Source organism: Bolinopsis microptera, chromosome 11 (genome assembly GCF_026151205.1).
Source record: "Bolinopsis microptera isolate Bmic1 chromosome 11, MBARI_Bmic_1.0, whole genome shotgun sequence".
Taxonomy (NCBI): domain Eukaryota; kingdom Metazoa; phylum Ctenophora; class Tentaculata; order Lobata; family Bolinopsidae; genus Bolinopsis; species Bolinopsis microptera.
Window position 1 is genome coordinate 4,203,921 of NC_087082.1, and position 11,730 is coordinate 4,215,650.

The 11,730-nt window shown below is 34.6% G+C and overlaps 3 protein-coding genes and 1 long non-coding RNA gene across 4 annotated transcripts in view; 2 read left to right on the forward strand and 2 right to left on the reverse strand.

Annotated features, from left to right (window-relative positions):
• The window catches only part of LOC134822681 (inositol polyphosphate-5-phosphatase A-like), a 47,496-nt gene extending 46,048 nt beyond the window's left edge, over positions 1-1,448 (reverse strand). Inside the window, exons 1-2 of the mRNA XM_063833874.1 lie at positions 699-1,448; positions 12-405 (exon numbers count right to left, since the gene is read on the reverse strand). The gene's annotated coding sequence lies outside the window, so the exon portion shown is untranslated. The remainder of the gene's footprint in view (positions 1-11; positions 406-698) is intronic.
• Positions 1,449-7,262: 5,814 nt separating this feature from the next.
• Positions 7,263-7,693, reverse strand: LOC134822685 (uncharacterized). The gene is made up of 3 exons (XR_010161216.1): positions 7,575-7,693; positions 7,461-7,519; positions 7,263-7,341 (listed from the first exon to the last, which is right to left on the reverse strand). It is a non-coding gene; the product is annotated as an uncharacterized LOC134822685 (long non-coding RNA).
• A 1-nt stretch (position 7,694) lies between these two features.
• Positions 7,695-9,732, forward strand: LOC134822683 (origin recognition complex subunit 4-like). The gene is made up of 2 exons (XM_063833875.1): positions 7,695-8,920; positions 9,213-9,732. The coding sequence occupies exons 1-2, from the start codon at positions 7,913-7,915 to the stop codon at positions 9,453-9,455; spliced, it is 1,251 nt and encodes a 416-aa protein (XP_063689945.1). The 5' UTR covers positions 7,695-7,912; the 3' UTR covers positions 9,456-9,732.
• Positions 9,733-10,053: 321 nt separating this feature from the next.
• LOC134822684 (tyrosine-protein phosphatase non-receptor type 1-like) lies at positions 10,054-11,656 on the forward strand. The gene is made up of 2 exons (XM_063833876.1): positions 10,054-10,422; positions 10,577-11,656. The coding sequence occupies exons 1-2, from the start codon at positions 10,153-10,155 to the stop codon at positions 11,216-11,218; spliced, it is 912 nt and encodes a 303-aa protein (XP_063689946.1). The 5' UTR covers positions 10,054-10,152; the 3' UTR covers positions 11,219-11,656.
• The last annotated feature ends 74 nt before the right edge of the window (positions 11,657-11,730 follow it).

The window sequence follows — 11,730 nt, forward strand, 5'->3', positions numbered from 1 at the left end:
CACTGGGGGTCCTCAAATTATTTGTTATATAGTAGTGTTGAAAGTATTAAAACTCTCATTGAAAGTATTAAAACTCTCATTTCACCACTCTCATTTCACAACTCCCATCTAATGACTTCATATCAAGATCCACAAAAATCTGGAGCACAATTGCACCTAAACTTAAGCTTTTTGACTACTCCTACAAGATTAGCCTTGCTAAAAGTCGCCTGAAAAAGGCACTTCTAAAGCTGCAACATGCTTATAATGATTCAGCATGGACTTCAAGCGATTATGACATAATGCAGCTGTCATTTGAAAACAATCCCCTTCAACAAATGTAATCCAGTGTTCTCACTTCTCGGCCCACAGGTTCCTCCTATTAAAAAATTTTTGATTTTGGTAAATGTGTGCTGACTCCACCACCTATAAAATAAATAAATAAATAAATAAAGTCAATTTTTACAGCACAGCAATATATATCTAAATATCAGATCCTCTGTAATCATAATGTATAAAAAAAGGAGCTTTTCTCTGTGCTGAAGGATGAATCAAGGCAGATCATGGTTCTGTTAGCAGGCCACCCTAGTTATGGACAATACATATATATAAAATAATTAAATTATAATTTTAAAATTGTGTCAAGATTGAACTAAAACATAACTCAGGGTAAAATAGACGTATTCCCTTCGTCAAATTAACTATTTACAATACTAAACCTATGTATTTAACCTAATATTTAGTGTATTACAGGTAGACATTGACTTAGGTAGGTATTTTTCTCTTAAGGTAAATATTAAGAATTTGGTAAATTTCTTAATTGTATGACTATTTCCATTATTGAGACGTTTTAAATATTTGATTTAAGAGGTTTTTATTTTATTTTTATAGGACTGGTTCACAGTGTGAACAGATTCCAGATTTATATATTTTTAAGTGATATTTAATAAACGATTAAAAGAACCAATTTTAAAGTTGCCATAGTAAAGCCTTTAGGTCCAAAAATATACCCATTATGCTCACGTAAAAACAACTCTAAATCAGTAGGCTGTCACTCTATTAATGCACCACACCGCTTCCTCCACTGCACTAAAAGTTATACAATAAATTCTACAATCCTAATTTTGTATCGTGATGGAGACCGGTGTCCATACAAAAATTTTACTAGGTTGCCGTTTGGTGTGAGCAATAGCGAACAGCACGAACACTCCTTTGCCCCGTCAACCTATATCTAATCTATTTAAAGAGTGACAACCATACTACACATTGAATTAGGATTCCTTTAAATATCAAATTGATTTATTGTAAACTTGTTTACTCTGTAATAAATGGCATAAAATTGAATTTTTGTTTAACTGAATTTTTGTTTAACTGAAAGTGGCTCTTGCTTGTGATCAGTGCATCAACTACCCGTCGTGCTAATTACATATATAAAACATATTTTTGTGTGCTTTAATTTATACTTAAGTAATAATAATAAATTATTCAAACAATATACACATTATGTCACAATGATCCTATATAAAAAGAAAAAACTAAACCCTTCAACAACTCAAAGTTTTGAAAATCAACCTTGGCCTTGCGGCTCCAAGTTCAAATCTAAACTGTCTATATTGATACTAAATACAATCTTCGTTTGATATACTGTATGGGTCAACTATTGAAACATGAAATGACGAAGTATCTTGAGCAGCACTTTATACCTCCACTTAGAACTTGATTAGTCACGAACAATAGAATCATTATAAATCAATACAATAAATATATTTTCTAAATAAAATGTTTCAAACAGTATACACATATACTGATACAATAAAACATGTTGATCAATAAATGCCTAGCAGCACCAGACAGCGGCCGTGTACCTTTTTCGACTCCACGGAGTCCCTGATAGACTTCTGTTTACTTTTGTTAATAATTTGACCAACCTTTCTTTCTCGAAACATATATCCTACTGTACTTTATTATAGTATTAAGATAAAGCAAATGTGAAGAATTGAAGATATTACTACGAAATAGATTTATACCAAATCACAAATTGTTCATGATATTTACTAACCGTGTCGATGGTTTTGGATTTTGTATGTTGTATTTTAATGTGTAGCGTTTACTCTTCCCCTCGGCACGACAGTTAGATTTATGATAATAATTGCCAAGTGGTCCACATGGGTCCGAAAAAGCCGTACAGGCACTTGGGTCCTTATCCTTGTCACTAGTCTCAATTGGATTCAGTTTACACAAACATGAACATTTAAAATTTAGACGCACACATTGACACGATATTTATTAGAAAGCAAACAGTATAAAATAATACGTGCGTGCGCGGTTTGAGCCGCGCTGCATATGGCATAACAATTGTTGCGTGTGCCGTGTAGGGGCTGGAGTTGCTCTAACCAGAGCCCTTTCGCTTGCAGTAGCGCGCGACTGCCGAACGCGTATACACATGGCTATGTGAAGGGCTGGAGTACGCTTGTTTATAGATTAATGAAATGTTGCATTGTAAATATTTAAAGTTGACGATATATTATGATGTAATAGTAAAATTTACAAAGCTGGCTTTGGGCTCAGTTAAAATTATTATTTATTTATTTTTAAAAACCACGGATAGTTTTAAATTTACGCTGTCGTATAACTATAAACAAGTTAATCCTATTTTCAAGAATGCGCGGCTTTGGCGGCCAGTTATTGACTTATACATAAAATTTTCACATAGCCATGTGTATACGCGTACTGCGTGACGCGCTTGTTTCACAAGCGAGAGGGCTCTGGTTAGAGCAACATAAAATTGAATTTTAAATAGAAATGTGAATATATTAAAATTTAAAACTTTTAAAACGGAGGCCTATAAATATTATTATATTATAATTGTAAAATAAAGGATAAAATTTTTAATTTGTTTCACTAAAATTTGTTTCACTATATAGCACAAGTGGTTTGGAACAGAAGGCCATTTTCAGTTTTGAGAGTCTAGTCTTCATTGTTCATAATTCGAATCTCTTAGTGCATAATGTAACTAAAAATAAATTGTACAACTTCGTTTCGTGTCTCCTTTTATCCTGAAATTTCCTTACAAGATGAGATTTACAATATTTATTATTTATGCCCCCAAGGTTAAAAAACACAACTGATCGACACAGAATGATGCAGCTAATCAAATCCATCAGGTTCTTCTAGGGACTATACACAACTTTTCAACACCGGTTTCCCTCTCTAATGGGCATACAATTGCTTTGTATTATATTTCATTTCAATCAAGTGATGCAATTGGCAGAGCACAACAAACAGGTAACGGAAATTGTCCACTGCTACCAATATTATATGTGAAATATTTGATCGACAATGCGAACGATGCGAACGATGCAAACGATGCGAACAATGCGAACGATGCAAACGATGCGAACGATGCGAACAATACAAACGATGCGAACGATGCGAACGATGCAAACAGTGTGAACAATGCAAACGATGCAAACAATGCGAACGATGCAAACGATGCGAACGATCGACGATGCGAACAATTGACGATGCGAACGATCGACGATGCGAACGATCGACGATGCGAAGCAAGAATGTTAGTTCGTGTTGCGCGTCGAAGCGGCTAAGTCCTCCAAATGAAATATCAACAATCAAATATATGCACACCTACTCCATCATAGGGGCAGATATCAGTTAAACAAAACAGTTAAACAAAAATTTCAATTTTATGCCATTTATTACAGAGTAAACAAGTTTACAATAAATCAATTTGATATTTAAAGGAATCCTAATTCAATGTGTAGTATGGTTGTCACTCTTTAAATAGATTAGATATAGGTTGACGGGGCAAAGGAGTGTGCGTGCTGTTTGCTATTGCTCACACCAAACGGCAACCTAGTAAATGTTATGTATGGACACCGGTCTCCATCACGATACAAAATTAGTATTGTAGAATTTATTGTATAACTATTAGTGCAGTGGAGGTAGCAGTGTGGCCTACTGATTTAGATTTGTGACAGCCTACTGATTTAGATTTGTTTTTAAGTGAGCATAATGGGTATATTTTTGGATCTAAAGGCTTTAGTGTGGCAACTTTTAAATTGGTTCTTTTAATCATTTATTAAATATCAGTTTAAAAATACATAAATCTGGAATCTGTTCACACTGTGAACAAGTCCTATACAATTTCAAAACCCCCCTTAAATTAAATATTAAAAACGTCTCAATAATGGATTATGGAAATATTCATACAATTAAGAAATTTACCAAATTCTTAATACAGGTGGCCCAAAAGTGACTACCCACACGCAACCTCTTAATAACTCACATAATTCGTCTCCAAATTGCACCAAAATTTCAGAGATTATAGATATGGGTCAAACTTAGATTTCCTGAAAGTTTCGTAAGCCACGCCCAATTACAGTGGGCGTGGCGTGACATTTTCTCTTTTTCACTATTAATAATAAAACAAAAGTTTTTAATAAAACAAAAGTTAAATTTATTACCAATTATTCAATCAATACATATCATAAATTCTAATATTGTCACCATAAAATGAGAACGCTTTAAGCTTGATAATTTAAAACCTTTCCCGAAGTTTCAAGTTCATTGTTCAAAATTTGGCTGAGTTATGACCATTTCAAAATCCATCAGATACGTGATCCGAGCACTCAGTCAGTGATCTCTGCACTCAATCAGTGATCTCGTCACCCAATCTGATCAAGAGTAAGGCGTTAGCATGTATTAATGAGGTTCATTAGGCTTTACCTAACATACTGAGGAGATGACGACCTGATCATGACTGATTGGATACCGAAAATGGATACCAACTAATCAAAATTCCCTCACAAAAACAATTAAATAATTTCAATAAAGATGTTCAAATTGTCGTCCCCCAGCTGCAATCACCTTGCAGCACCGCTTCTTTACACTCCGACAAGCGTTCATAGCAAACGTTGGGTCCATATTATGGATGATGTCGATCAGGTGGTGCTTTAGCTGCGGGATGTCTGCAATATCCCGGCAAAATTACAATGACACATTTTTATATACTAATTGATAAATGGTACTGCAATATAAGTTGCTTAATGTTTGGCCGGATGACAACTAACTAAAAAGAAAAATAAAAGTTTGATTACATAATAATCAATTCGGCTGAACCAACACATAGCAAGAGCCACATTAACGTTGTGTCCCAAAACGAATATTAAGTGCTGTCCGGAATGAGGTTAAACGAGATGAACCAAATGTGGGTTCTTTAATGAACCTGATTGGTATGGTTGAACCTAGATTTGCTTGGTGTTTTAAAGTTGGAATTTTTGTGACATCCCTCTTCCCTTATCGAAAGTTTTTTAAATTTTTTAAAATTTTTTTATACCCATCGTCCTACTGGTTGTTCATGGCTGTCTAGATGTTTGATATTTTTCTTCAAATTATTGAGTGCTGTATTATTACTATAACCACTGATGGTTTATTCAATTTAGTTATGTACATGTCTCGACGACTGCTTTCCAGCACAATTCAGTCGGTCAGAGTTCTTCCTCCACTTCACGTCAGCAGGTGCAATAAGAATCCTGAGGATTTTTTACAAGCATATGTATCTGAACAAGTTACTGAGGTTAGGAACTCAAATTCACTCTGTGCTGTAATCAGATTTTTAAGCCACAGTCCAGGTTCTGAGGTCTCAGAGTCATTGAATGATGTACTGCACAAGGCTTGTCAAAATTCCACTGGCAAGTTGTTTGGAGTGGCATCTTTGGTGACAGTTGATATTGAGCAGGCTGAAGCAGAGGTTAAAAAGTACGCTGATTCCCAATATGTTAAAGGATTTGGTATTGATTGTACAGCACTGGCTCATCAGTCTGAGGATTACAAAAGATTGTACTATTTGTTTCAACTTTGTGATGCTGCCGACCGTCCAGTATTTCTGCACTGTGGAGAGGATACGCCATTAAAAAGTTCCTCCATAACGGCTCAAGCAGTATGTCAGATCATAAATGACGGAATTTTAGATTTCTATCCAGGATTGATGATCATTGTCAATTCAAGTATCATCCCATTAGTAATAGAATCATTAGCAGGAAATAATCCTGCTAATTCTTTGCAGAAGCAAAATACGGAGCATTACCTTAACAACAACCTTTTGTGTGTTTCAAATTGCTCAGATGTGAGCTATCTCAACTACCTAATTCAAACATTCGGTGATAACAGGGTCCTCTACAGTTACTCAGACAATGCCAATTCAACTGGGGATGCATTATTAGAGTCAGCCCCCACCTTTAGCCAACTTACTGTGCAAAAAATTATGGCATCTAATGCAATGAGGTTGTTTGGGATTTCTGATAAAGAAAAGCTCTGGAATGTTAATATGGAAAACGTTACCGTCCTTAATAATTTGCGGTGTGTTCAGTTGTTGTCTTCAAAACTAAGGGACAAGACTACTGATGCTAAAGAGTTCATGCTTAATGCAGATCGCCTCATGACAGTGCTGGCCGAAGAGGCACTGTCAATGGTCCCTGGTGTCAAGCAGCAGGACATAGAAACTCCAACTGGTATATTCAAAGGTCTAGAGGATACTCTTGGTGAGAAGCTTTGTGTTGTATCTATAGTGAGGTCTGGTGATATTTTGCTTGAAGCAGTTAGGAAATTGTCGCCTGGAATTAGAGTTGGAAAAATTCTGATTCAAAGAGATGAAGAAAGTGAGGATAAGAGAGCGGTATTGTACTACAAAAAGCTCCCCAAGGATATATCTGACTGTTATGTGTTGCTAGTTGATCCAATGTTAGCTACTGGAGGAAGCTTGATTTGTGCAACTGATGTATTAGTTGATAATGGTGTTAAACCTGCTAACATATTGTTTGTTAACTTATTTTCAGTGGAAGAAGGTCTGGAGAATGTTCAAAACAAATTTCCAGATATGAAAATTCTTACCTTAAGCATTGATGATTACATGAATGATGACAAATATATAGTTCCTGGTGTTGGTGATTTTGGTGATCGTTATTATGGAACTACAGAATAAAGTTTTGATATTTAACTTTTTTTCAGTAAAGAAGGTAACTTGAGGTATATATGTACATATATAATAGTGAATTACTATTCAAGAGAACTGTCAATTTCAAGGCAAATTTTGTGGTTTTCTAGTCATCTACAGTCCAGTCGTGCGGATTTTCTCTATGTTGGTTATGAAGTAGAGCTTGCTTAAATTCATTTTTAACAAGGCTTTTTTAGCAGAATAGTCTGATATTTTGAATTTTGTCGTTTCAGAGAGAAGTTGACTTAGAAATGAAATTTTGTGATGGATTACTGTACTTACTAAGCATTGGTGAAGAGCACTTACGTTTTAAGATTTTAGAAGTTAATAATCCATTCACAACAAAGTCAAACCTCTTTACACATTGAATTAGGATTCCTTTAAATATCAAATTGATTTATTGTAAACTTGTTTACTCTGTAATAAATGGCATGAAATTGAAATTTTTGTTCAACTGAAATTTTTGTTTAACTGACTAACTATGCCTCAATAAATTTTAGTACGGGTTTCATGTTTTAATTAATATTCCCTCTCGAACTTTATTTATCATGTTTTTTCCATTCATGATCAGTAATATCTTCCTTACCTGTGAGGCCGCGTCTGGTAAATAAGTTTTTACTTTTCTAACACTATCTTAGTACTTTGAGTTAATTAATTTATTAAAGTTCATTTCTGAAGATTTTTAAGTGATTTGATACTGTCTTTGTGTGATCATATAATATCATAAAATAAGAGTCAACCTTGACCTTTTACTTCAAGTCCTTAAAAATGTCGAAATGAATAAAATACATTTGTGTTGTTAATTGTGAACCGTCTTAGATTCAGTATAATTATGTTTCACCTACTCAGTATGCTGATTATATGAAATATTTTCATTTTAACAACTTACTTATGAGTGATATTTTACAGCCCCAGGATTAAACTATGGTCAAATGGGACGCTGGAAGTCTCAAGTCGATCATATTTAAAGAATTGCACTCCAGCTCCTGTGTACCAAAGGGCACAGAGAAAATACAACATCAACTCTATGATTTGTTGCTGAACACAGTGGATAGAGGCGAAGGGAATTCTGTGCTTTTTGTCGGGCCCAGAGGAACCGGAAAGTCAGCACTAGTTAACTACACTATTGATAAAGTTAAGAGTGCTTGTAAAAATGATTTTATACTGGTTTATCTAAATGGTTTTGTTTGTATTGATGACCAACAAGCTCTCAAAGAAATCGCTAAGGAACTCTGCCCTAAAAGTGAGCTGGCCGATTTGAACCTTAATTCATTTGCTTCAACAATGACATTCCTGTTGGAAACTCTGAATTCTGGCGACAAGGGACGACAATCTGTGATATTTGTGTTGGATGAGTTTGATTTGTTCACACAGCATCATAATCAACATCTACTGTACAACCTCTTTGATCTCTCTCAGTCTAAATCAACACCGTTAGCAGTCGTTGGTCTAACAAGCCGGCAGGATGTTATGGAGCTCATGGAAAAACGGGTGAAATCAAGATTTTCTCACAGACAGTTCTTTATCTTTGGTCCTCCAACATTTGAAGAATATATTGCCATTGCACATGAGATTCTGTGCCCTGACTCATTATCCTTACCATCCTGGTCTACCCATGTAAAGGAAGTGTTAAATAGTACTGACAATAAAATAAAAACTTACTTGGAGCGAGTCTACAACTTCAACAGAAGTGTGAAACTTCTAAAAAACTGTCTAACCTGGGTTGCAGTTGACATTGACTCATCTTCTCCTAAAATAAATGTCGATTTATTTGAAGAGAAATTGATTGAAGTTTTCAAGGACTCCAAAGCAGTCTTGATCAGAAGTCTGAGCAAACTGGAGTGTTGTATCTTGATTGCCATGGCTAGGTTATCAACCAAACATGCTAATCAACCTTTCAATCTGGAGATGGTTCTTTTCGAATACAAAGAGGTTAGTGATTTTACTTTGGCTATCGAACTTTATATAATAATTATAAGAAAATTTTGATAGGTTGATTAGGTGAACTCTTACACAGGTTGTGAATAATTCTGGCTGCTTTAGTTGGTGTTTTTGCTATTGTAGTGGGAAACGTCTCAGAGCAGAGTCGCTTTAGCAATCATTATGGATACTTGATATTATTATCTTGAACTGTTTAGCTGTTGTACATTGTAAAAACTAAAAAATGATGGCTAAGATTAAACATTATACTGTTAATCTTGAGTTTAAGCCGAACCTTTTTCAGTTTGTTACATTCGAAGGAGGAAAGATAGATGCAATTCCAAATCACGATCTTGCTGTGCAGGCCTTGGAGAAGATGATAAAGTCTCAACTAGTTAGAACATTGTCAAGTCGTCAATCTAAAGTTCAGAAAGACTATAAATTAATGTATTTGAACATTGATATCATGGACTTAACAAATATTCTTAAAACTTGCAATTTGCAAAGTAATGTTCAGAAATGGGCACAATCTGTCTTGACATTCTAAATTCTTAGATGTGGAAGTGCAGTTTTATCAAAATATAATGTTGTTTTTAATTGTTTTTATTTATAATTTTATGGCATTATTGTGTTGCAATCTTTTATCTTTAGATCTTTTTGATATACTGATAACTCTAATACTATTATATAAAAATTCAATGATAATTACAATTTACAAAGTGATAATTAAAGTCTGTCATTGTTTCCTAAAATCATACTTGACCAGACCGCAATTCTGATAATTATTTGTTGTGTAGATTGAAGAACTAGTATATTTTCCTTAAGTGCTATATACTATTTTTAAATGACCATCTCTTTGTGGTAGTTCATAGAAGCTTTAGTCAGCCCTTGTCACAAGTCACAACTGAATATTTTATAAATTGGTAAAATTGTTTAAAATGAATCTAATTTCATGGATTTCAATCTATGGGTATTCAAGAAGGAATAGACTAGTTCTTCAATCTACTCCAAACTGAATCTTTAAATTTGAGATAAGTTTGAAGCTATTCATTAAATAGGATACAGTTGTCGTAAAACTTCCATAAACTTTATCTTAGTTACAATGATATTGTGATATCAATTTCGTAAAAAAATTACAAATGCCTAGCTTTCTAGTTTCCTGCGATGCCACGTTACCACGTTACCATCCTTCAAATAAATGTTAACAAATTATAATTAAGTTTTAAATATCCGGCACTACACTTATGAACGGAATTATGAATATGGGCCTGCCCAAGCTGTTTGAAATGTTAGAGAGAGACTCAGAGTGGGTCAATTATTACTACGATGTGGAAAACAAATTCCCTCACTTATCAGCTTCAATCGGCAAGAAACCACAAAACATGCCCAAGAACCGGTATTGCAATGTGTGGCCTTGGAACCACAGTAGAGTTGTGCTAGGGAGGTCACCTGATTATATCAACGCTTCTCACATCAAATCGCCGATTGTTAATCATCAATACATTGCCTCTCAGGTAAGATATCTGAAACTGTTTTTATATATTTGTTAGTGAAAATGTTGAAAGTGTTAAAATATTTTGTGTACTTTTTTTGCTACAAGAATTAGAATCATGGATATCAAGTGGTGACTTTAATAAAATGAAAACTCACTTTATCATAATATCCCAGGAGCCACTTTCTGGTAGAAATGAATCAACAAAGGATGACTTCTGGAGAATGGTCTGGGAACAGAACTGTTCAGTTATCATCATGTTGAACGACCCTTCTGAGAATAACTCTTACAATAGTGCCAAGTATTATCCTTACTTCCCTACTGGCCAGCAAGATTACACTGAGTACACTGGTAAGGAGGGGATAAAGGTCTCTCTCCTGTCCCGGGAGATCAAAAATTGTTATTTCTACAGCAAATTAGAGTTGAGTCTCGAAGGTAAACCTCCTCGGGAAATTCACCATCTTCAATATAAAGGGTGGGGGGACTACGAGGTACCTGATTCGGCAGCTACTGAATTCTTTGAATTCCTGAAGGAGGCACGGGATTTGTTCGAGAGCTATCCGGGCCCACCTATAGTCCACTGTTCCGCCGGTGTTGGTCGCACTGGAACATTTATTCTAGCAGATGTTATCTTGGAGATAGCAAAGGAAAGGAAGAGTCTGAATGTAGATGTTAAAGAAGTGCTAGAGAAACTGAGGGAGCAGCGAATGTGGCTCGTACAGACTCCAGACCAGATTAGGTTTTGTTTTATGGCAATTGTTGAAGGGGTAAAGAAGCTGGATCTCACTGAATTCGCTGAAGATAGAGTTAATGTTTGAATTGTTTTCATGCTATAATTAGTTTTGATTTTTATTGTAATGCACTTTTTCTTTATTTGGGTGAAAGTTTAAAGATTTAGTGACGGTGATCATTTGAACTGTCGTTTATGATAAGTTTGTGACGTGTCCTATGTGTTTGGTGAGATTCAGACGATATATTTTGACTTAGTTTTTATGTCTGTTTTGTTGAATTTGTTTAATATTTTGGTGGGGTTATTTTTGTAAATATCGTAGCTCTGACTCAGTATTTAGTTCTTTTAGTTATTAGTGTTGCATTGTTTCATAATTCGGAATTGTTTTTCTGTTTTGGAATTAAACTATGGAGTACTACGTGCTGTTTCTTGATCATGATTATATAAATGATATTATGTAACTTAGAAATGGAATTAGACATTTAAAATTGTAGTGACTAATCGTTGAACCAAATGCTATTCAACTAATTGTAGTGTGAACTTTAATATATCAATTTCAATTCCTGAGATAACACTTTTTGGACTAACTATAATTTCTAC

Coding starts and splice junctions, on each gene's coding strand:
- LOC134822683 (XM_063833875.1), top strand. CDS start 7,913: ATGGTCAAATGGGACGCTGGAAGTCTCAAGTCGATCATATTTAAAGAA. Junction 8,921..9,212: donor TTCTTTTCGAATACAAAGAG/GTTAGTGATTTT, acceptor AACCTTTTTCAG/TTTGTTACATTCGAAGGAGG.
- LOC134822684 (XM_063833876.1), top strand. CDS start 10,153: ATGAACGGAATTATGAATATGGGCCTGCCCAAGCTGTTTGAAATGTTA. Junction 10,423..10,576: donor ATCAATACATTGCCTCTCAG/GTAAGATATCTG, acceptor ATAATATCCCAG/GAGCCACTTTCTGGTAGAAA.